We start from the raw sequence: 22242 nt of genomic DNA, 5'->3' as shown, positions 1-22242 counted from the left end.
CAGAAGGGGGACTCTGACAACTCAGCTTCTCCTGAGTCACACTGCCACAGGGCACCCAGCTCGTGTCCGGCCTCTTCTTCCTGGAAGCCTTCCCTAACCCAGCACGCCAATTTCTCCAAAAAGACTACCACAGTCCCCTGTGGCACCTTTGATCGAAGTTCTGGTCTTACATCACTGAAATGATTTGAGCCAAGCACCTTTATGGGCCATGCTCAGAAGCACTGAGAGGCTGTTTGAGTCAAATCAACCCAATAGGCCCTGTCTCCCAGGGTACTTTGAGGTCCAGAAGAAATGGGCTGGAATCAGGCCCTGCCATTACCTGGCTGTCATCTAAGGCAAGTTACTTAGCTTCTCCAGGGCAGTTTCTCTTTCAGAAAATGGGGATTAAAGTCCCACCTACTTTCTACAGCAGTGATTCTCAAACTAACTGCAGGGAATCACCTGGGATCTACTCCTAGAGTTTCTGATTCAGGAGGTCTGTGGTGGGGCCCAATACGCATTTTTAACCAGGTGGCCAGGTGATGATGAGGTTGCTGGTTGGGGACACTCTGAAAGCCACAGTTCTAGGAGGTTCCATGTTGTTCCAGGAGTCTGATGTGAAACTCTAGGGACAGTTCCTAGGTCAAGACAAGCGCATGTTGCTATTACTGTTTCTGCCCCGCAAAGTCGCCTCCGGGCACCGTATCCACAAGACCGGACCTCCCGTACTGCGGGAGCGGTTCCCACCACGGTGTTTAGGCTCCGCAGCCCCCAGCACCCGCGGGCGGGGCAGCCCGCGTGAGAACGCGAGCGAGGGGTGGGGCCAAGCGTGCGCGTTGCTGCGCCTGCGTGCGGAAAGGGAGGGGGCGTGGCTCAAGCCCCGGGCCGGAAGCAGGAGGCTGCAGGGGCGGGCCGACTGGCGTCCTCTTTCCGGCTGGTCCCCATGGAGGCGCTGGGGAAGCTCAAGCAGTTCGATGCCTACCCCAAGACTCTGGAGGACTTCCGGGTCAAGACCTGCGGGGGCGCCACGGGTAGGCAGCGGCGGGGCCGGGGTCGCGGGGACAGGGTTGTCCGAGAGCTTGGCCTGGGCGCCTGGACCCTGCCGGGCCTATGGGGGGCTTGAGAAAGTGGAGCAGACGCCCTTCTGACCCTCGCTCCCTTCCCCGCAGTGACCATTGTCAGTGGCCTTCTCATGCTGCTACTGTTTCTGTCAGAGCTGCAGTATTACCTCACCACTGAGGTAAGGGGCGGGGCCTAGTACGTGGGCGGGGCTCGGCATTCTAGGGATGGAAGTGGGGAAGGAGAGTCAGAGGGCCAAGTCTTACTGAGGTAGTGCTGCTCCAGGTGCATCCTGAACTCTACGTGGACAAGTCACGGGGAGATAAACTGAAGATTAACATCGACGTATTTTTTCCGCACATGCCTTGTGCCTGTGAGTACCTACCAGGGGTGGGAGTTGCAAGTTCTCCGGTGGGCTTCCAGATTCACACCTCCAGCCTTAAGTTCTGGACCAGACCCCGGGACAGCCTCTTTCCCCTAATCCACTGCTGCCCCCAGACAGTCCCAGCATCTCCTTACCCTCTGAAACCCAGGTTCTCCCCTTGCCCCTAGGTTCCCAGACCTTACCCTGACTTCCTGCTTCTAGATCTGAGCATCGATGCCATGGATGTGGCTGGGGAGCAGCAGCTGGATGTGGAACACAACCTTTTTAAGCAACGGCTAGATAAGGATGGCATCCCCGTGAGCTCAGAGGCCGAGCGTCATGGTAACTGTGGGGAGGAGGCCAGATCTCAGATCCCAGAGCTGGACATGCCCAAGCCCTTCCTTCTGGCAAGTGGGATGTGGCTGGCCAAATGACAAATAAAGCAGCTAAGACCCAGAGAAGTCAAGTGGCTTGCTTAGCATCCCCCAGTTATTAAGAATCAGAGTGGCCTGAAATCCAGTCTTCTGGCCTGTGTGTTGAGTAAGAGTACTCTAGTTGGCTATGATTCTCAGAGGTCTCCAATCCCTGCCTATCACAGGTGAGTAACAGAAGTTTGAGGATGGGTCTTATGTGCTATTGCCTTGGCAGAACTCCTCTAGATGGACCCACATTTCTCTGGGTGTTTGCTTCCCCCTCCGGTTAGCCAAATTCAGCCCTTAGTGCTCTTCTCCTTTGGAATGCAGGGTAGCTTAAGGTTAAGAGTTTACATTCTTGAGTTAGAGTGCCTGAATTCAGATGTAACTTTGTCTCTTGCAGTCTACGACCTCAGGTATAAAGTGGTGATAAACAGTAGTACCCACCACGTGGAATTACAGGATCAAATGAAGTAATATGTGTATGATACCTGGTATAGAGTGGCCCCTAACTTCCTTTCCTGTCCCTAGGTGGCCTCCCAATGCCTACGTTAACTCAATTTCCCACCATAGCAAAACTCTCCTCAAAGCTGTGATTTCTCACATCTTAGGGATTAATGTGTTCTGAGCTTTATCAGTTGTTTGTTCGACAGATACATGTTGAACAGCAGTAAAACCCGAGAATTTGCTTATACCCTATATTTGGATATAGGGTATAAGAGAGCAGAGTCAAGGTTGATTCCAAGGTTTTTGGCCTGAGCAAATGAATGACTTGAAATAGGCATGACTAGAGAGGAGAAAGAGGATTTGTGTTTGTGTGTGTGTGTGTGTGTGTGTGCGCGTGTGAGAGAGAGGGGGGAATATTACATATCTGCTGCTGTGTAACAAATTATCCTCAAAATTAGTGGCTTATTAGAACAAACATTTGTTTTTTCAGTTTCTGCAGGTTAGGAATTCAAGAGTGGTATGGTTGGGTGGTTCTGGCTTAGGGTCTCTCATGAGATTGCAGTCAAGGTGTTGGCTGAGGCTGCAGTCGTCTGAAGGCTTGACTGGGGCTGGAGGATCTGTTTCTAAGAGAGCTCACATGTATGGCTGTTGGCAGGATGCCTCAGTGCCTTCACTATGTGGGCCTCTCAGTAGAGCTGCTTGAGTGTCCTCACAGCATGGCATCTGGCTTCTCCCTGTGCATGTGATCTGGGAGAGCGCAAGGTAGAAACCACAGCTTCTTTTATGACCTAGCCTCAGAAGTTGGACACCATCATTTCTGCAATATACAAGTGGTTACACAGATCAGCCCTATTCATTATGGGACTACATAAGGATGTGAATACCAGGAGGTGGTGATCATTGGGGACTTCTTAGGGACTGGTCCCACGAGGAAGGATGAGGATTTGGGGTAGATTGCAGGTTTGAGGCATGTTAAACTTGGGATGCCCATTTTATACCCTTATGATGTTAAGGAGGCAGTTAGATGTACCAGTCTAGACATTAGAGAAGGGCTGGAAAAATAAATGTAGGAGTTATCACCATGTAGATGGCATTAAAGCCATTGCATTAAAAGAGAAAACCTAGGGAGTATATGTAAGTAGAGGAGAGGTCTAGGCACTGTTCCCTCAGCCCCTCCAATATTTAGAAGTCAAGAAATGAGGATCCAGGAAGGAAGAATGAGAACCATTGAGGTAGAAGAGAAACAAGATGTTGCAAAGCCAAGTGGAGGAAGAGTTTCAAGAAGAGAGAGTGAGCAGCTGTCAAAAGCCACTGATACGTAGTCCAGTAAAATGAGTAAGAGTTGACCATGGCAACTGGCAACATGGAGCCCACTGGAGACTTTACAAAGAATAGTTTCGATACTGTTGAGGATGAAAATCTGATTAAAGAACTGAAAAGGAAAGAGAGACACTGACTGAAAATAACGCTTTCAGGTGTCTTGCCATAAGAGAGAGCAAAGAAGGCAGGTGGGGGCTGGTGGAGATGCTGGTGGCGTGGTGGATTTGGTGGGGACATTAAGTGGGCTCTGTTGCTTCTCTGTTCTTCATGGAAATTGAAAGCAGGGTCATTAGCTAAGAGTGAAGAAAGGGAAGGGGATTTTGGAAGCCTAAGATGGCAGGAAGAGCCATAAATTAGTCATCTCAGAGAATAGGAAAGTGAGCTGATTAGTGAAATGAAGTAGGATTGCCAGACAGTCTTAAGGGAGGCACAGGCAAGAAGTAGGCACAGAGAGTTGCATTTAACTAGGGTTTGGGTTTTGCTAAGCTTGCACAACAAAGAGAGCAAGGAACAGATGGGTTCTGGTTATGTGCAAGAGAATAATTAGAGCAGTGGACCATGGAATTTATTTTCCAGCTTTGTCAAGATAAAATTGAAATATAACAGTATGGGGTGCCTGGGTGGCTCAGTCAGTTAAGTGTCCAACTCTTGACCTCAGCTCAGGCCTTTATCTCAGGGTCGCGAGTTTAGACCCCACATAGGGCTCCATGCTGGGCCTGAAGCCTACTTAAAAAAAAAAAAAAAAAGAAATATAACATTGTGTAAATTTAAGGTGTATCGTGATGATTCGATTACATATACATTATGAAATGATTACAATACTGTTAGCTAACACATTCATCACTTCACATACTGTTGTGTGTGTGTGTGGTAAGGACATATAAGATCTCCTCTCTTAGCAACTTTCAAGTATGCAGTACAATATTTGTAACTATAGTCACCATCCTATACATCTGATCCCAGAACTTACTCACCTTATAACTGGAAGTTTGTACACTTTGACTAACATCTCCCCATTTCCCCCACCTCCCAGCCCCTGGCAACCACCATTCTATTCTCTGTTTCTATGAATTAGGCTTTTTTAGAGTCCACATATAAGTGAGATCATAAAGTTGTCTTTCTCTGTCTGACTTATCTTACTTAGCATAATGTCCTCAAGGTTTATCCATGTTGTTGCACATAAAGGATTTCCTTCTTTTTAATGGCTGAATGGTACTCCATTATGTATATATACGCCACATTTTCTTTATCTGTTCATCTGTTGATGGACACTTAGATTATTTCCGTGTCTTGGCTTGTTGTAAATAATGCTGCAAAGAACATGGGACTGCGGATACCTATACGAGATACTATTTGGGGGGAGGGGATATATACCCAGAAGTGGGATTGCTAGAACATACGGTAGTTCTCTTTTCAATTTTTCAAGGAACTTCAGTGGCTGCACCAATTTACATTCCCACCAACAGTGCATAAGGGTTCCCTCTTCTCCACCTCCTTGTCAATACTAGTTATTGTTTGTTTGTTTGTTAAGTAGTCTCCACACCTAACGTGGGGATCAAATTCACAACCCTGAGATCAAGAGTTGCATTTTCTGTGTCAGGCGCCCCAATACTAGTTATTTCTTGTTTGTTTGTTTGTATTTATTTATTTATGAATGATAATAGCCATTCTAACAGGTGTGAGGTGATATGGTTTTGATTTGCGTTTCCCTGATGATTAATGATGGTGAGCTCTTTTCCATTAACCTGTTGGCCATTTGTATGTTCTTTTGAAAAATGTCTATTCAGGTCCTTTGTCCATTTTTCATTAGATCGTTTGCATGTTCATTTGTTTTGCTATTGAGTTATATGAGTTCCTTGTATGTTTTGGATATCAGCCCCTTAGCAGATATCATTTGTGAATATTTTCTTGTATTCCAGTATTCTTGTATTTCTTTTATCCTTGTTAATTGTTTCTTTTGCTGTGCAGAAGCTTTTTATTGTGATGTAGTCCCACTTGTTTATTTTTGCTTTTGTTGCCTGTACTTTTGGTGTCATAACCAAAAAATCATTGCCAAGATCAATGTCAGGGAACTCTTTCCTTATTTTCTTTTAGAAGTTTTACAGTATCAAGTCTTACATTTAAGTCTTTAACCATTTCAAGTTAGTCTTTATGGATTGTGTAAGATAGGGGTCCAGTTTCATTTTTTGCGTATGAATTCCAGTTTTCCCAGCAGCATTTATTGAAGACAGATGGTCTGTTCCCCATTCGGACCATGGAATTTAAATAAGGAGGGAAGTGAGGGATGAGGGGGTGATAGTGTCAGTGTTGTCAAAGAATGGGTGGTTTCCGGATACCGGAGATAGTGAGCTGGGAAAATAAAGATACACAGTCGGAGATTGGGATACTCAAAATTGAGTTGTGGAAGGTTTGCAGTCATTGGGTAACAGGGTCTAGGTGTGCGTGTGGAAATGAAGCGGGTTAAGGCTGAGATGAGATGACAAAATACAACTGTGGGAAGACAGGAGGTCGGCTATTGGATGTTGAAATCTGCAGTTAGGAGGAGGCAGTTACAGGCAGGAGGTCGGGCGCGGAGAGAGAGGTCTGAGGTGTAGCGCCAAGGCGAGGTGGGTAAAGGTACACGCTTTGGAACTGGGGCTGAAATCTGCCACTTACTGTGTCGCATTGGGCAAAGCCACTTCCCGTCTCTGAGTCTCCACATTTTTGCAAGTATGATGTGGATAATAATAATCCCTGCCTTCATAGGGTCCGCTTGCGGGTGAAAGACATTCTGTACTGGGACCTATAGTCAGCTAACATTTAGTATTTACTGTTACTGTTTCATTACTAGGACTTTTATTTAGAGAAATAAAGTATGTATGGAAGTGCTTAGTGTCTGACACAGAATGTGCACCATATAAATATTAGCTTTTTTTTTCAGATTTTAGTTATTTGAGGGAGAGAGAACGAGGGAGGGGGAGGGGCAGAGGAAGAGGGACCAGCCGACTCCCCGCTGAGCAGGGAGCCTGACACAGGACTCGATCCTGGGACCCCAGGATCATGACCAGAGCCAAAGGCAGACACATAACCAACTCAGCCACCCAGACGCCCCAATATTAGCTATTATTATAACTTTTACTATTCCCAGGCCACAGGGCCTGTGTGGGGGTGAGGGGTGCAGATTTCTCTCTGTCTGCTCCCAGCTGATGGCCCTGCCTCTGTCCTCCCCTTAGAGCTCGGGAAAGTCGAGGTAAAGGTGTTTGACCCTGACTCCCTGGACCCTGATCGCTGTGAGAGCTGCTACGGTGCCGAGACGGAGGACATCAAGTGAGCCAGACCCTGGGGGCTGGGGTGGGGGGCTCCTGCCGGGCACTGTGCATCAGCCATCCTCGGCCTGTGTCAGGCTCCGCAGCAGGTGGGGGAAGTTGGACTGAGAGGTGTGCAGGGATGGGCTGCGTGCCTCAGTCACCGATCCTGGTGCAAGTGACTGGGGCCCGGTGGCCAGTCCCTGCGTGGGGCCACAGCAGGGGATGAGGCTGAAGTGGTCCCCGCTCTGGTTCACAGGTGGTCTCTGGAGTCCAGCTGCCTGGGTTCCACCCTTGTGTCCTTGGGCAAAGCCACATAGCTTCTCTTGTGAAGGGGGGTGATGATAACACCTTTCCCCTAATAGTCACGTCAGGATTAGATGCCTACTGTATGTAAAGCACTGAGAGTGAAGGCCCAGCCCAGGTAATTAGGCCCGTGATATGTGGCCGCTGCTGTTAATGTTCCTTGGGCCCTGGCCCCTGAGAAGCTGCTTCAGAGGATCTAGGGTAGGTCCTAGGAATATGTATTTAATATTTTTTGCATTGTGGTAAAATCTACGTGACTTATAAAACGTACCATTTTATCATTTTCACGTGTACAATTCAGTGGCATTAGCTATGTTCAAGTATTGTGCGCCCATCACCACTCTCCATCCTAAAACTTCATCATCCCACACAGAATAGAAATACGTATTTTTAACAGTCCTGCTGCCTCTGAGGGAGCAGAGTCTGAGAACATTTGGTGGCCAGGGATGAGGCTGGCAGAGGCTTCGTTAGTGGACAGAACTGCTCTGTTTCCCAAGGTACCAGCTCTGGGTGTGTGCGTCTGTGCTCTCACCCCGCACCCCCTCCCTGCAGGTGCTGTAACACCTGTGAGGATGTGCGGGAGGCCTATCGCCGTCGGGGCTGGGCCTTCAAGAACCCAGATACTATTGAGCAGTGCCGGCGAGAAGGCTTCAGCCAGAAGATGCAGGAGCAGAAGAATGAAGGCTGCCAAGTGTATGGCTTCTTAGAAGTCAACAAGGTACGGGAGGGACTGAGGCCGGGAAGGGCCAGCCGAGCTGTGGGTTGGCGCCGCTCCACTGTGAACCGACAGCCCACTGAGGCCCTCAGGAGACCAGAGGAAGGATTGGAGAATGAAAGGGAATATCCCTTGCAGGTGGCCGGAAACTTCCACTTTGCTCCCGGGAAGAGCTTCCAGCAGTCCCATGTGCATGGTGAGTGAGCCCGCGTCCGCCGGGGAGTTTTAGAACCCGGATGCCCTGGCGCGTTTGAGCGCCCCTTCACCTGCCTGATGTTGTGTGTCTTTGGCCCAGGGGAGACCCTCATCTCGGGGCATCAGGCTAGGGAGCCAGACTGCCTGAGTTCAGAGTTCAGTTTTAGACCTTACTGGCTGCATGAAACTTGGAGGAAGTTTCTTAACCTTTTTGAGCTCATTTCCTACTTTGTAAAATGGAGAGGCTGGTCCTTCTCTCCTAGGGTGCTTGTGCGGGTGAAGCCTGCGGCACGTAGCCCGGCTGTGGGGGCACTCGTCCAACAGGTAGCTCCCGACATCAGACGAGCCGCGTGGGAGGCTTTGGGGTCAGCAGAGCGGGGTTGGAACACAGCTTCAGCCACTCCTGAGTTATGTCAGATTTGAGGAATATGGAGTCCCACTCTGTTTCTCCTATAAAATGGGGCTGCAGATACTAGTCCCTCCCTCACAGGGTTGTTCGCAGGGGTGAATAGAGGGGACTTATTTTCATTCGTGTATTCGCTCGTTCATTCGCTAGATGTTTAGTAGTCTCCGCGCGCCCCCTTGTAGTCTGGGTGCTGACAGTACAGCAGCGAACGAGACAGTCCTCGTCCTCTAGCATTCTGCTAGAGAAACAGACTGTAAACAAGTACGTAAAATCTGTGGACGGCCAGATGCTATTAAATACTGTGAACCCAAGAAAGGCAGGTTAAAGATGATGGAGGCCAGGGGCTCTGGAGAGATGGTGTGTGTGTGCTGTTGTGTATTGGGCAGGCAGGGAAGGACTGACAGGGCAGCATTTGAGGAAAGACCTGAGAAAGGTAAAGGAGCTGGTCATGAGAGCGTCCGGGCGAAGGGTTTGAAGCAGAGAGAAGAGCAAATGCGAATTTACGAGCTGAGAATGGGCTTGGCGAGTTGGAGGTGCGGTAAGAAGGGGGAGTGCTGGAACACGGCGGGGTGGTGTGGTTAGAGGTAAGGTGAGCCAGGTGACGGGGCCACAGCCCCTAGGGCACCACAGGCACAAGGGCTCTTACTCTCCATGACACAGAGCCATCCTAGGGTCAGGAGGTGCTGCGTGATGTGACCGGACTTCACAGAGGTAGCCAGCACTCTGCTCTGTGGACAAGACTGGGGGCAGGACAGAACCAGAGAAGCCGATGGGAGGCCACGGCCGTGATCCATCTGGGCACAGGATGATGGGGGCTAGGCCAGAGTGGCTGGGCCAAGTGGCTGGGCATCGCTGATGTTTGGCGGTGATGCTGAGAGGCATGGCTGATGGACGCGATGGGTAAGGGAAGGGGAGGGGTCAAGGTTGACTCTGAAGTTTTGTGGCTGAGGAGTAAGAAGGATGAAGCTGCCATTTAGGAAGAGGGGAAGATTCAGACGAACAGGTTTAGATGGCTGGATGCATAAAGCAGGAATTCAGCATTTGACATTGACAGTGGGCTCTGGGTGTCCTTTTAGACAGCCCAGAGGCAAGTAAGCAGCTGGCTGTTGGATCTGGACGTCAGGGCAGGGGTCCGGCCCCGAGATACAAATGTGGGAGTCCTCGGGTATGTAACCCCGTAAAACAGGATGAGGTCACCCTGGAGGTTAGGGTAGGAGGAGAGCTCCAAGGACAGAGCATGGCACCTCCACCATCCAAGGACACGGGCATCGGAGGAAGTGGCTGCTGGGACCGGTAAGGAGCATGGGTCAGACAAGAAGGCCGGCCAAGAGGTTGTGTCCTGAAAGCCCGGAGAGGGAGGCGTTTCCAAACCCAGACCAGGTGTTTCTGGACGTCGTGCAAGAGTTGCCCATTGGGTGTATGACCTGGCAGTGGTCGTTATGACCTTGACAGCGGTGTACGTGGAGTGATAGTGCCCATTCCGTGGCTCAGGAAGGAGAGGGAGAGGAGTTGGAGCTGGTGAGTAAGGACCGCTCTTCTGTGGAGTTTGCTCGAAAGGGAGGAGAATGGGCTGGAGCTGGAGGAAAAGGTTGGACTCAAGGGAGGGGTTTTGCAAGATGTGGGAGGTAGCAGTCAGTTATATGAGGTGGAAACAGTCTGCAGCAGAGCTGGCCAAAGTCATGCTCCGGGGTGGGCAGGACCGTCATCAGAGTGAGGTCCTGGAGAAGGAAAAAGAAGACAGAATTGAGTGCCTTAGAAGTGTAGAAAGCCCAAACATGGTGAAAGGCAGACGAAGTCGAGATAGGTAAAATGGCAGTTGGGTGATCAGGAGATCATCGGGAAGGGTGACAGGTTGTGGAGGAGAGAGTTGTGGCCAGAGGCTAGAGCCATGGAGAGGAGGTGCGGAAGGGCCACCTTGCACTTCTGCGTGGATCTCGAAGTGGCTTAGACAAGTCGGGAGAGTTGGTATGGTTTGCCATGAGCTGCAAAGCTGGGGGTTTTTAGGGCAGCTCAGGGGACCGTGACCTGGAAGCGGCACTAAAAGAGCAAGGCCTCACTTGAGGCCACGGGGGAGGATAGGTGTGGGGAAGAAATTGTCACCCCTGAGGGGGCTGCAGGGAAAAGTGCCTTCAAGGGAGGGCCAGGCTGTGGTTGGAGCGAGACGGAGTGGCATGTGTAGACCCTAAAGATGTAGGGGTCTCACTGGGGAGTAATGGGGCCCCCGGGAGGATCTGGGAGGGATGGGGGTCGGGATCATACTAGGGGATGTACGGAGCCACAGTGTGACGGGAGTCCGGGGGTGAGAGCTGAACTGGCGGCCCTGAGCTGCCCAGGGGCTGAGGTGAGCGGCAGTAATGGGCCTGCTGGAGATAGCCCTGCTGGTCTGGAAGCCGGTGTGGGGGTGAGGCTGAATGTGGGGCAGGGGCGGGACAGGGGTCCGGAGCCCCTCTTCTGGAGGCGGCCAGGGGAAGGGTGGTCTCACAGGGATGGTGGGGAGACGGTCCATGTGGAGCTGTTGGCACGGGCTCTGGAGGCACGAAGTAGGAGGTCTGGTGGCCCCAGCAGCCGCTCTGCTCCAACGCCTGGGCTCCTGTCCGAGTCAGGGAGCCCAGAGCGAAAGTGCCCTGAATCCTCGGAGGACGTTCAGAACACAGAGCTACAGCTGTCTGAGGCCAGAGATCGCGCTGAGTGGAAGGTCTTGGGGCTAGTTTCTGACATCTTTGTTTCTTTGGGGGTGAGGTGGGTGGGATTATAAAGTTCACCTAGTACTTTTCCATCTTAGATCCTACCTGGTCCTCAGGACAGCCCTTTGTAGAGATCACTGAGGCCCAGAGAGGGCGAGTGACTTGCACAAGGTCACACTGCTAGGAAAGTGGCTTATTGGGCTCTAAATCGTTTATTCTTCCTAGGCCACCATACTTCTGCATTCCTCCCTGGCCAGGGAAGAGATCTCCTGACCAGGAGGAGGCTTGTTAGCTGGGTCCAGACCCTGCTGCTGAGGCAGGAATATTCCAGCCTTCCTTTCTATCATGTGTCTTGCTCCATAGTTCTCATTGTGAAGCTCTCAATCTTTTTTCTCTTCCTCCCTTCTCTCTCCTGCCCTCCCCCATGCTGCAGTCCATGCTGTGGAGAGTAAGTGGCCCTGCCCCCCAAGGAGGCCAAGCCCCCACTTCTGAGGCAGCCTACCCTCCCAGGAGGGGGGAGGTTTGGATGGGCCTGGGATTGGGGTCTTACTTTTCAGGTGGTTCCTCGAAGCAGAAGAGATCAGGGCCAGAGGGCAGGAAGCACTGGTTCTGGAATAGACGGTACAGGGTACCCATGGCATTTCCTTTGGGGGCTCTGTCGGTGGGGGCACAGGGGTCAGGGAAATGCTTGGACAGCCTTCTGAGGGCCCACTTCACCTTGGCATTCAGCGAATCGCCCTCAGCTCTATTTAGCGAGAGACCAGAGTCAGCGGGGTTTGTCTCCTGAGGTGCAAGCAGGGACTTGGTGGGAGTGGAAACCCAGGAAACACCTGTAAAGGGCTCCCTGTATGTGTCGGCGGTGGGGGGGGGCGGATCGGGGTGTGTTCTTAAGGCCCCAGCAGGGCGTGGACTTGCACACAGGCCCAAGGCGGGCCTAATGGGCAGCCCTCCAGCAGGGCCAGGCTGGTGGGGGATGAAGGGTCAGAGGAGCCGGGCAGTCACATTCCAAGAGGGGTGAGGAGACCTGAGCAAGGACGCTGAGGGAGCCAAGAGGCCAGTCCTGCTCCACCTGGTAACACCTTCTCCCTTCTCTCCTAGTCCATGACTTGCAGAGCTTTGGCCTTGACAATGTACGTACCAGCTGGAAGCCATGCAGGGCGGGTGGGTGGGAGATGGTTGCTGCCTTCATGTCTCCACAGGGATGTCCAGGGATGGGGGAGCAGATAAAAATATACCATATTGTGCCAGGCGATCCATCTGAGGGCTAAGAACTGAGATCTGCACAGGCCAGAGATGGGGGACGGGGCTGGATGGGAGCGTCCTGGGCAGAGGGAGTCAGGAGGGAGTGGAGTACTTCTCAGAACCCGCAGGGGCCGGTATGAAAGAGGAGGCTGGAGAGGTTGGCACCAACCAGACAGTGCAAGCCTCAGGCCGAGCAGCAGTCTGATCTTCCTCCTGCGGGTGGTGGAGGCTATTGGCCCTTTAACCAGGATCATGATGTAATCAGATTTGCATGTTTTGAAGACCCCTGTAATGGCTGAGGTTGATAAAGACTGCAGCAGGACAGGAGTCAGAGCTGGGAAATCTGGGCTCCCCCCCCATTCTGGGCTTCTCTGGCTTGAGACTTCCAGGCAGAGCTGGCACCTGTCACACCAGGTGCATGCCCAGCTTTTTCTTGCTTTGTGCTTGGATGCAGCCAGAACCTCAAACTGTAGGCCCAGAGGCCGTGGACTCCATGAGAAAGGAGTTCCCTGGTCGGGGAGGGGGGTGCTGTGTTGGTCACATTCTCCCAGGCAGGACCTCTCCCTCCCTCCCCCGTCTCCACACATGCCCTCCCCAGACCCGGGCATCCCTGTCTGCTGCAGAAACTTTGATGGGGTGAGGACTGGTGGGGCCTTGAGTGCTTGAGGCTCAGGTGCTGGTGTTGCTTGCAGATCAACATGACCCACTACATCCGGCACCTGTCATTTGGGGAGGACTACCCGGGCATTGTGAACCCCCTGGACCGCACCAACGTCACCGCACCCCAAGGTACCAGCCTGGGAGGTAGCCCCTGGCTGCCAAAGCCCGGCCCGGCACCCATGCCCAGTGCTCTCTTCTCCCCGCAGCCTCCATGATGTTCCAGTACTTCGTGAAGGTGGTGCCCACAGTGTACATGAAGGTAGACGGGGAGGTGAGTCTGCAGGAGCTCAGGTATCAGAGTCCCTCTTGGTGCCAAGCACTTGAGTCCTGTGGACCTGGGAAGTGGGGTGCTGCTCTTATCCCCATATGATGGATGCCAAGCTGAGACGCCCTGTGTGGCAGGGGGTAGGTGATGTACCCTCACAGCCAGAGTGCGGGCCCAGACTTGAAAGCACTTGCACTTTTACTTGCCCTCACTGCCTCCATCCATTCTTTTGGTGCTCACTGTCCTCGTGGTCTGCCGTGGGCTGGGGACTCACCCTTCCCGGGTCCCCTCCTCCCCTTTCTGCCGTGGCCCGTGGAGCAGCGTCCCAGCAGACGGGAAATCAAGCCTGGCCTTGCCGGGAGCTCCTGGTGCAGCCTTGCAAGTTGCCTCCCATCCCGAACCCCCGCTGAGAGAATCCTCCCCTGTAGCCGGATTGGTAAACTGTAAAGAGCTGGTGACCCAGGGGAGGCCGGGGTGGTGAGGCTGAGAGTGTGTCTGGGTGGCCCCCAGCCTTGCCATGTTCATTAGCAACCTGGGGCCTTGTTTTCTCTCTCACACAGTCCGGGTGCTACAGACAAGGGCAGGAGCAGGCGTAGGGGTGAGGGGGCTGGGAGCCAGGTCACAGATTCAGCCCGGCCCAGACTCCCTTCCTGTCCCAGGTGCTGAGGACAAACCAGTTCTCTGTGACCAGACACGAGAAGGTCGCCAACGGGCTGATGGGCGACCAGGGGCTTCCCGGAGTCTTTGTGCTGTATGAGCTGTCGCCCATGATGGTGAAGCTGACGGAGAAGCACAGGTGAGGGTGGGGGAAGGGAGGGGCCCGGGACTGCGGGGAGGAGGGGGGCCAGCTGACCTCTCACGCCATCCCTCCGCCAGGTCCTTCACGCACTTCCTGACAGGCGTGTGCGCCATCATCGGGGGCATGTTCACAGGTTAGAAGCTCGAGGGCGGTGGGCTGGGGCTGGGGTGTGGCGCGGGATGTGAAGCCTGGGCTCCCTGTCCCAGTTGTAGTTGGGGAAGGAGAGGCACCTCAACAGCCAAGGGGAGAGCCTGGTCTAGCCAGTTAGGTGACAAGGCTCTGGGGTCCAGCCAAGGGCCCAGTGGGGCCAATGCCAGCCCTTGTGTCTCTCCCCAGTGGCTGGACTCATCGATTCACTCATCTACCACTCGGCTCGAGCGATCCAGAAGAAAATTGATCTCGGGAAGACAATGTAGTTGTCTCTTTCCCCCTCTGTGGTTCTCTTGTTCTCCTGTTTCTCTTTGGCCCTGCTGTCATTTCCCGGCCTCTTCCCCACCCCACCCCCACTCAGCGTCGGTCTCAGCGCAGGTTGATAAATCTGTTGATTGTGATAGTACTTGCTGGTCTCCATGTGCTTCTTGCATCTGGCCGGAGCGTAGAAACAACCCCTCATCACAGCCACTTACAGAAGGCAATCAGGACTGACAGATTGGGCCAGATGCCCTCTGGGAGCCCCACGTGGACATCCCCTGGCTAAACCAGACAGATGTCCACATCACAGCCCTATCCTCAGTCCCTTCTCTGCAGTGGTCTTCGGGCCTTTTGGGTTCAGCTCCAGAGCTGAGGTGGACCTTTCCAGTATGAGATTCCTGGAGCTACCACGGCCCTCAGGCTCAGTGGTACTAGGGCCCTGGGTACAGGCTGGGGCTTGGCACCTCTTCAGTGATGGCTAAAGCTGGGGCCTCTCCCTGCCACCCTGGGCTCAGTCTACTGAGAGGGCTCCAGCCAGGTTGTGTGCAGTCTCCTAGGGGTGGAAGCAGAACTGGAAAATGGAGGGATGGTAGCAGTGGCCATTCTGGAGCAGGGCTGGGGTCAGACCCCCAGCTGTGGACCTTGTTAGGGCTTCCCATTACAGCCCTTAATCCGTGTGCAGAGCCAGGCCCAGGACCCCACCGCGTGGACATTGTCGGGAATGTCCCAGGGAAGCAGGGACATTACAGCTGGTGAGTTCATCCGATCTCTTCTCAGGGAGTGTCTGGGTAAGACAGTAGTAGGGAGGGGAAGTAGAGAGGACAGGAAGCAAAATAGGACGATGTGAGCAAAATCTCTAGAGGCAGAAAGACCTGAGATCCAGCTCTGATGGGATCCCTCACGAGCTGTGTGACCTTGGCCAGGTCTCATCTAGAAATTGCAGATCAGGTTGACAGCTATAGTGAGCCTTGTTTTTTTGATCAGCCAGAAACCATTTCTACTTGTTAACAGTATGCTGAAATTCCTCTGGGAACCTCCCTGTCTACCTTCTGAGCTTCCGTGTTCTGTGTTTGATCTCCCACCCTAAGCTCCAGGGAGGCCCCAGTCACCATTGCCCACCCCCCACCCCACAGTGACCAGGAGCGAGCCAGGCTCTCTCAGGACTAGGAAAGCTTTCTTCTGGATGTGAATGTGGGGAGACGTGAGGTCAGCGCTGCCGTCCTTCAGTTCTGAGGGGGGACCCTGTCTACAAATGAGCTAGCCCCCAGAGGACAGCAGAGCTGAGCCCAGAGGCAGAGAACCCGTCTTAGTGACTTTGTCTGAACCCTGTGACAGGCTGCCAGCTAAACCCCCCGGGGTTGCAGCTATGCAGGCCCCCAGAATCCCTTCTTGCTCAAGCCGGTTTGGGTTGGGATTTCTATTATTTGCAACCAAAAGTGTGCTGATGGGGTTTCTCCAGCGTTGAGGGATAAACAAGCTAAGGGGTATGTGAGGTGCTTAGCTGTCACAGAAGGGCAGAAGCCATAAGCAGATTAAGTGAAAGGGACACAGTCATTGGTGGGCAGCTCAGAGGGCGTGACAGCTCGGTGGCCAGGACTCCTCTTCCTTGAACTACCTGCCAAGTCCCATTCTTCCTTGGGGCAGCCTCTCACCCTGGGTGACTCCCCAGCATCTGTTGGCCAGGGACAGCTCTTTTCTGCCCCCCGTATTATCATGTCCAGGCTTCAGAGGGGAAGCACAGTCAAGTTTATTCAGGGAAGCCAGTGAACTCACACAGCTCGCGTGGGTGAGGACTCCCCAGGAGCGGGATTTGAGGGGTGGGAGTTCCGGGAAGAGTGTCCAGGTCAGTTAGGGTCAGGGCTGGTGGAGGGGGCGGAAGACGGCCTGGCTGATCTGGCCGGCATGGTGTAGACGAACAGGAGGAGGACGGTGACCAGGGCCGCCAGCAGCAGCAGCAGCAGAAGACGCCAGCACCGGCGGCGGGTGAAGAAGACGAAGGGCTTCAACGGGTTCACAAACCAGTTGAAGGAGGTTTTCGGGCGGCTGTAGGGGAAGACGTGGTGTCAGGGTGCCGCCCGGCTCCCCCTCCGGCTCGAGCCCCGCCTCCCGTGCCTCCCCCTCACTTGGGCTTCTCCAAGGGCCCGGCTCTTTCCGCCCCTTCCCCACTGGCCGCTTCTCCGCCTCCTCCACGGTCAGCAGCTCAAACTCCGCCTCCACCTTCCCCTAGAGAAAGAGGAAACAAAGACCGCGCTCTTAGGTGGGCTCAGGCCCGCCCCCCACCTGCCCTGTCCCTGCCCCACCCCCCACCGTGAGGATGTGGACGTTGCCCCCGGGGTCGGTGAACGCTAAGTCCTCCCGCCGGCCCTTCCTCCGCTTCCTCCGCCTCTTCGTGCCCGGCGCCCGCCGCGGCCTCCCGCTGCGCCCGTTCCTCATCCTCCGGCTCCCGCAGCTTCACTACCGGCCACCAGCCCCGCAAGCGGCGGCAGCGAAAAAGGTTGCACCTGGGCCCGGAGCCGTCGCGGGCCAGCCGCACGGAGCAGAGCTCGGGGCCCCGGGCCCCCCCCGCACCATGTCTGGCAGCTGCAGCTCCAGGGATCCTGCAGGAGCTCTCGGGGTTAGGCAGGAGGTCAAGGTCTGTGTGGGCCCCCGCACAGGAGGACTGTGCCCCGTCTGTGGTGCTCAGGCCAGGGCTGCGGGCCACACAGCACAGCCCGCGCGCCAGCAGCTTGTCAGAGCCTAGAAGGGCAGGGCCACGGATGGGACCAGATTGCCGAAGCAGGGACCATGGTGTCAGAGTCCAAGGTGACCTTGGGTTGGGGACTCTGGGTGGGAATGGAGGTCACAGTGCTCTGGGCTAAGTTCAGTAATGAGGCCAGAAAGCCAAGATTAGTGACCTAGGGTCTGAAACCCAGGTTCAGGGAAGGTGTGGGGGGAGGCAGGAGCAACGAGGGCAGAAATTGGGGCTCCAGGGGTGAGGCAGGTGGAAGGCGAAGCCGTTCCAAGGCAGTTGGTGGCGGAGATGTGGTCATAGTCCCAGACCTGCAGGACCAGCACCGCCGGCTGTAGGAACTCGGCCTCTTCCAGGGCGAAGGGCCCTGGCCGGTGGCGGACGCTCACCTCCCACGCCGTGGGCAGGTAGTCGAAGTGGAACACGAAGCGCCAGTTGAAATTCCCCTCCCCAGTCAGAGAGTTGAAGTGAACGTCTGTCTCCTGCTTGTCGTGCCCCAGGCCCTTCACCCAGCTGCAGCCAGGGGCAGGCGCAGGTAGGTGGAGGGCTAGCCCCAGCACAGGAACCCAACCCAGAACCCAGCTCTCCCCCAGCTTGCCCCCCCACCACCAGGCCAGGCTCTTCACCAGCCCCCTGCACCGTCGTGGGCTTCCGGGTCAGTCCCTGACTGCAGTCTCCCTTTGGTACACAGCCATGTGCCCAGCTGGACCACAAGCTCACCTTTTCACATAGATGTCACTGGACAGCTCTCCAGTGAGTGGGTTCACATCATCCAAAACCACATCCTCCGTGTTCCAGATGATGACTCTGAGCTCATAGCTGGGGAACGTATTAGAAGAATTTTCAGACTCCTGAGGGGTCCTGAGGGGCTGCAGGAAGGACCTAGGCCATGGCCACAACATTCACTGAGCACCTCTGTGTGCCCAGCTGGGTGATCCGGAGATCTGTGGCACTTACGGGGATCACCCCCACCACAGCAGATGGCACCAGGAATGGTCTGTTGACCAAAGCTGGGCCAACAATTTCCCCCATAAATTTGGAATCAGGAGCCTGAAACGTTGACTATAACATCAGACACAGAGTTGGGGCCACCACCAGCCAGGGTGACATGCAAGTGGCCGTTCTAGGGTACAGGGGAGAGAAAGCCAGTCTGCAGTGACATGTGGGAGGGGGAGAGAGACAAAGTGGGGATAGGAGCATGCAGTCCCTGAGGGGCAAAGGAGGGGCTCCAGCTTTCCTGTACTACCTCAAATAGCCCCGTCCTTGGCTGCAATGGGTTTTCCTGGATATCTCTTGTTTTCTCTTGCCCAGCAGCAATTTCCCTTCGTTTGTTGATAGCACCATGATTTTCTGTTGGTGAGCCCCCCACCCTCACCCCCACACTGTCAGTCTGTGTGATTCTACCGGGGAAGACCTCTCCCTGGCTCCAGAGGTGGCGACATCCCCTTGGACATCACCCAGGACCGGCCAATCCGTGTATCACAGCCCCCCAACCACAAGGACTGGCTAAGGGATCAGCATTTGACACAAGCTGATCCGATAAGAGTCTGCCCTAAGACTTTTGCTCTTACTGGTAAAGACGTGTTTATTTTTCTGCTCAGGGAGTCTAGTTGGTAAGATGTAAGCCTGGCCCTGTTAGCAGCTGCCTTGCCTCCAACTGCAGAAGCCTCCCTGAGAGTGACAGCAAGGAAAGCAGAGCCCAGAGGTAGAAAGTGCCAGATTGCTGACATCTGAGTACATACCCCCTACGCAGAACTCCACTCCAACGAGCTCAAGATGAGCTCAAGTTGGAAGGGGGTTGATTGGTATTTAAACTCTTTCAGTTATAAGTGACGGACCCCCGACTCACAATGGCTTATGAGAAGGAAGGGAATTTAATGGCTCACCTAACTGAAAAGCCTGGGTCAGCAGCTTCTGCCTGCTTCACTGGAGGCCCCCAGGGGCAGTCCCCAATGTGCCTGCCCCAGGGGAGGAGGGGCCAGAGCACTCACCTGATTGGCTGTCGAGGCCTGATGTCAACTGGGGGTGGGGCAGGCACATCGCGGGGGGAAGATATCAATCCACATATGAAGGGATTCCTGGGAACACAGGACCAGGCTGAAGGGTCCCACTGAGGACCCCACCTCCCGTGACAGTCTTGTGGCTAGAGGCTCTGCCTTACCCCGATGGAGAGAAGAGCTGGGGTCAAGAGGGCACAGTGGGGTAGATCCAAAGGGGGGAGTGAAGATGAAGGTAGGGTCTGAAGTGGGGGTTCCAGTGCTGAGGTTAGGTTAAGGATCAGGCCCTGGAGTGGAAGGCTGAGATCAAAAGTAAGATCTGGTGTTCCCAAGGTCCAGATCCTAGGGACCTGGGGTTGAGATCAGATTGGGAGTGCCAGGTCTGAGCCTTGGTGGCCCAGGGGTGGGGATCCTGCAGGAACAAAGTCAGGGGGGGAGGTATGGAGTCCAGGATGGGGGTCTAAGACTGGAATGGGGATGCTGGGGACCAGGAGCAGGAGCCAGAATCGGAAGAGGCCCGGTCGTGCCTAGGTCAAGTCTTGGGGAAAGGGCATGCTGAGGGCCCAGGGTCCAGGAGCAGGTGGCAGTCCTGGGATTCTGGGAGTCCTGGGGTTCTGGGCTTGGGTGCTGAGCCCTCCCTCACCTGCAGCAGCCCTGGGCTGCGGGGGTGGTAGAGGGGCTGAGTCTCCACGTGCTCAGGCACCAGCTGGATCCCAAGCTCCGGTGTCTCTTGCCAGGGCCCGCAGCACCAGCAGTGCCTGCGCCTCCTCGGGGCCCTCACTTGCCACCTTGGGGCTCCCCCTACCTGCAACAGAAGGTGCGCAAGCTTGGGTTCTGCACAGTTCCCAACTCCCCTGCCTTCCTCCCCCACCCCTCAGCAGAGGTGCAAAGCCAGCAGAGGAGGGACAGTGGGATTGGAGGGGCCATGGCTTTGCAAAGGCTCTTGCTTAGGGACAGACCACCAGCCATTTATGAGGCATGAGCTCAATTCTGCAGCCATGTTTTGTCATATGGGACCCCCTATGGCCACCCGTATGTTCTCGAAGCTTGATTAGCTATGCCTCTGAGAGGTCAACTTTGACTCTTTGAGGATCATGCTCACGCACAAAGACCATTTTCTCCCTGCCGTCCAAGAACCTCGTCCTCACTCAGCCAAACTCACTTCCTCTGCTTGCAGAAGGAGACAGGCTCTTTTGGGGACACATTACAGTGGGCCCCAGAGGCTCTCTGAACCTTAACAATCTCGCTCCCTAAGGGCTGTTTATCAGAGAGGGGCTGGTACCTGGGCGCAGGGTCTCAGGCGGTGTCAGAAAGACTTTGCTGCCCACCTTGACAGCCCCGGCTCGGTATTCAGGGCCGGGGAGGCCACAGCGTTGGCACAGCCCCGCCAGGATCTGCGAAGGCCGGAATGCATCACGCCAGGCATTGTACCCGTCCCTGTGGGCAGAAAGGGAAAAATGCCTCAGTTGGGGTCAGCATATGGGCACAGGGGCAGGTGATGGGGACCCTTGAAGACATGAGATACAGGTTTATAATTTCAATGCAAGACAGATTAGTCCTCGCTTATGGTAACCATGAAAATCGAAGCTGTACGCCCCATGTTCCAATGGAGGAAATACTGATATTACCTTCATTTTGCAGCTGAGGAAACAGAGGCTCAGAGAGATCGAGTGACTTACTAGTTATAAGATCCCAAATCCTAAGCCCAGGTCTTGACCACTATGCTATAAGGTCTCGGTCATGGGGAGGTCCCCTTCTATGAAATCAAAGGATCTGGACACACCGATGGGAATGTAAACTTGAATGTCTTTGGTCAGCCTCAGAATGGCTCCTGAGGGTCTGTAGGACTCACACGTCATACTGGGAGGCCAGCCCACAGTTCGACCTGTGGTGGCTATAGAATCAGTTTTCCAGGTCAATGTGGGTCTCCCCGATGAGGTCGTCAGAACCCACGAGGTCATGATCAAACACAGCCACAGTCAGCTCTGGCTCAGCAGGGAGAGAGACGCTGAGCTCCAGGACCCTGGCCAGGAGGGAGAATGGCTGAGAACACCTCCACGCCCTAGGAGGTGGTCTTGTGGGGGCAGGGGCTCCGGGGGTCTCAGCAGCCTCTGTCCATTCCCTCACCACCACCATGCCAGCTGCCTGACTGGGAGCCCTGGGGCCACGGGGACAGATGGTTAAGGTGCTCCCATTCCCAAGCCCAGGGCCCAGCCTCACTCTGCAAAGATGGGATTCAGCTGCTTGGGGATGTAGCATTCCTTGGTGTCCTGCCACTCCCGGCCAGCACTCACCACCACATAAGGGTCTGCCTTGCCATTGGGGTCCGCAGGAACCAGGTTGGTAGCCTAGGCGGACAGTATGGGGTGGGGCTGAGAGAAGTGTCACTGTCATAACCCAAGGTTACCTTTGCTGGACCAAAATCTCAGATTAAGTGTAAGCAGCAAGTTACAAGGAGATCTCCCACCATGAGGAATTAACTGAGAGGTTGGACAAGATGACTTTTATTTTCTTTTAAATTAATTATGAAATGTTTAAGACATACAATTAGGCATAATGAAAAATATAATGAAATAGAAAATATGTGGAAAGATGTATAGGGCTTTAATATTCAAATCATAACTTTCTGTATTATTCACTTTTATTTTTTACAAGGATAAAGATATTTTAACTAATATAAAAGAATAAATCAATGAGCATGTGTGTGCCCAGCTTAATACAGAAAACACTACCAACAAACGGAATCCCCTTACCTGATTTAATTCCCCTTTCATCCCTGAAGTGGCCAGAACCCTTTACTTGAGGTTTAGGACTCACACACACACAAAAAAGTGAAAATACTTTTACTATATGTACACGTACCCCTAAGCAATATATAGCACCATTTTGCATGTTTTTTAACTTTATGTATTAAACTTACTTTTCTGTTTTGATAACTACATAATTTAATAAATACATAACAAATTAC

At 53.8% G+C, this 22242-nt stretch overlaps 1 protein-coding gene and 1 pseudogene across 3 annotated transcripts; one reads left to right on the top strand and one right to left on the bottom strand.

Annotated features, from left to right (window-relative positions):
* The first annotated feature begins 851 nt into the window (after nucleotides 1-851).
* ERGIC3 (ERGIC and golgi 3) lies at nucleotides 852-14694 on the top strand. Of its 3 annotated transcripts, XM_019796607.2 has the most exons (14): nucleotides 852-1010; nucleotides 1149-1219; nucleotides 1324-1411; nucleotides 1625-1744; nucleotides 6795-6888; nucleotides 7725-7890; nucleotides 8026-8083; nucleotides 11606-11620; nucleotides 12271-12302; nucleotides 13107-13203; nucleotides 13281-13345; nucleotides 13999-14135; nucleotides 14216-14271; nucleotides 14475-14694. In XM_019796607.2, the coding sequence occupies exons 1-14, from the start codon at nucleotides 923-925 to the stop codon at nucleotides 14552-14554; spliced, it is 1167 nt and encodes a 388-aa protein (XP_019652166.1). In that variant the 5' UTR covers nucleotides 852-922; the 3' UTR covers nucleotides 14555-14694. The 3 variants fall into 3 exon arrangements, 2 of the variants coding, with proteins under 2 accessions (XP_019652166.1, XP_002916455.1); XM_002916409.4 differs by lacking the exon at nucleotides 11606-11620; XR_004619558.1 differs by lacking the exons at nucleotides 11606-11620; nucleotides 12271-12302 and having other exon boundaries at nucleotides 14475-14523.
* Nucleotides 14695-16403: 1709 nt separating this feature from the next.
* LOC100470673 overlaps nucleotides 16404-22242 on the bottom strand; it is a 32235-nt pseudogene continuing 26396 nt past the window's right edge.

This window comes from Ailuropoda melanoleuca, chromosome 13, assembly GCF_002007445.2.
Source record: "Ailuropoda melanoleuca isolate Jingjing chromosome 13, ASM200744v2, whole genome shotgun sequence".
Taxonomy (NCBI): Eukaryota; Metazoa; Chordata; class Mammalia; order Carnivora; family Ursidae; genus Ailuropoda; species Ailuropoda melanoleuca.
The sequence above is the reverse complement of the archived record's forward strand: the minus strand, read 5'-3'. Positions and strand labels throughout refer to the sequence as shown.

Bases quoted from the DNA above. Each gene is read 5' to 3' on its own strand.
- ERGIC3 (XM_019796607.2), top strand. From the start codon at position 923: ATGGAGGCGCTGGGGAAGCTCAAGCAGTTCGATGCCTACCCCAAGACT. The intron at 1,412-1,624 runs GTGAGTACCTAC...TCCTGCTTCTAG, and splicing joins TCCGCACATGCCTTGTGCCT to ATCTGAGCATCGATGCCATG. The intron at 13,204-13,280 runs GTACCAGCCTGG...TTCTCCCCGCAG, and splicing joins CAACGTCACCGCACCCCAAG to CCTCCATGATGTTCCAGTAC.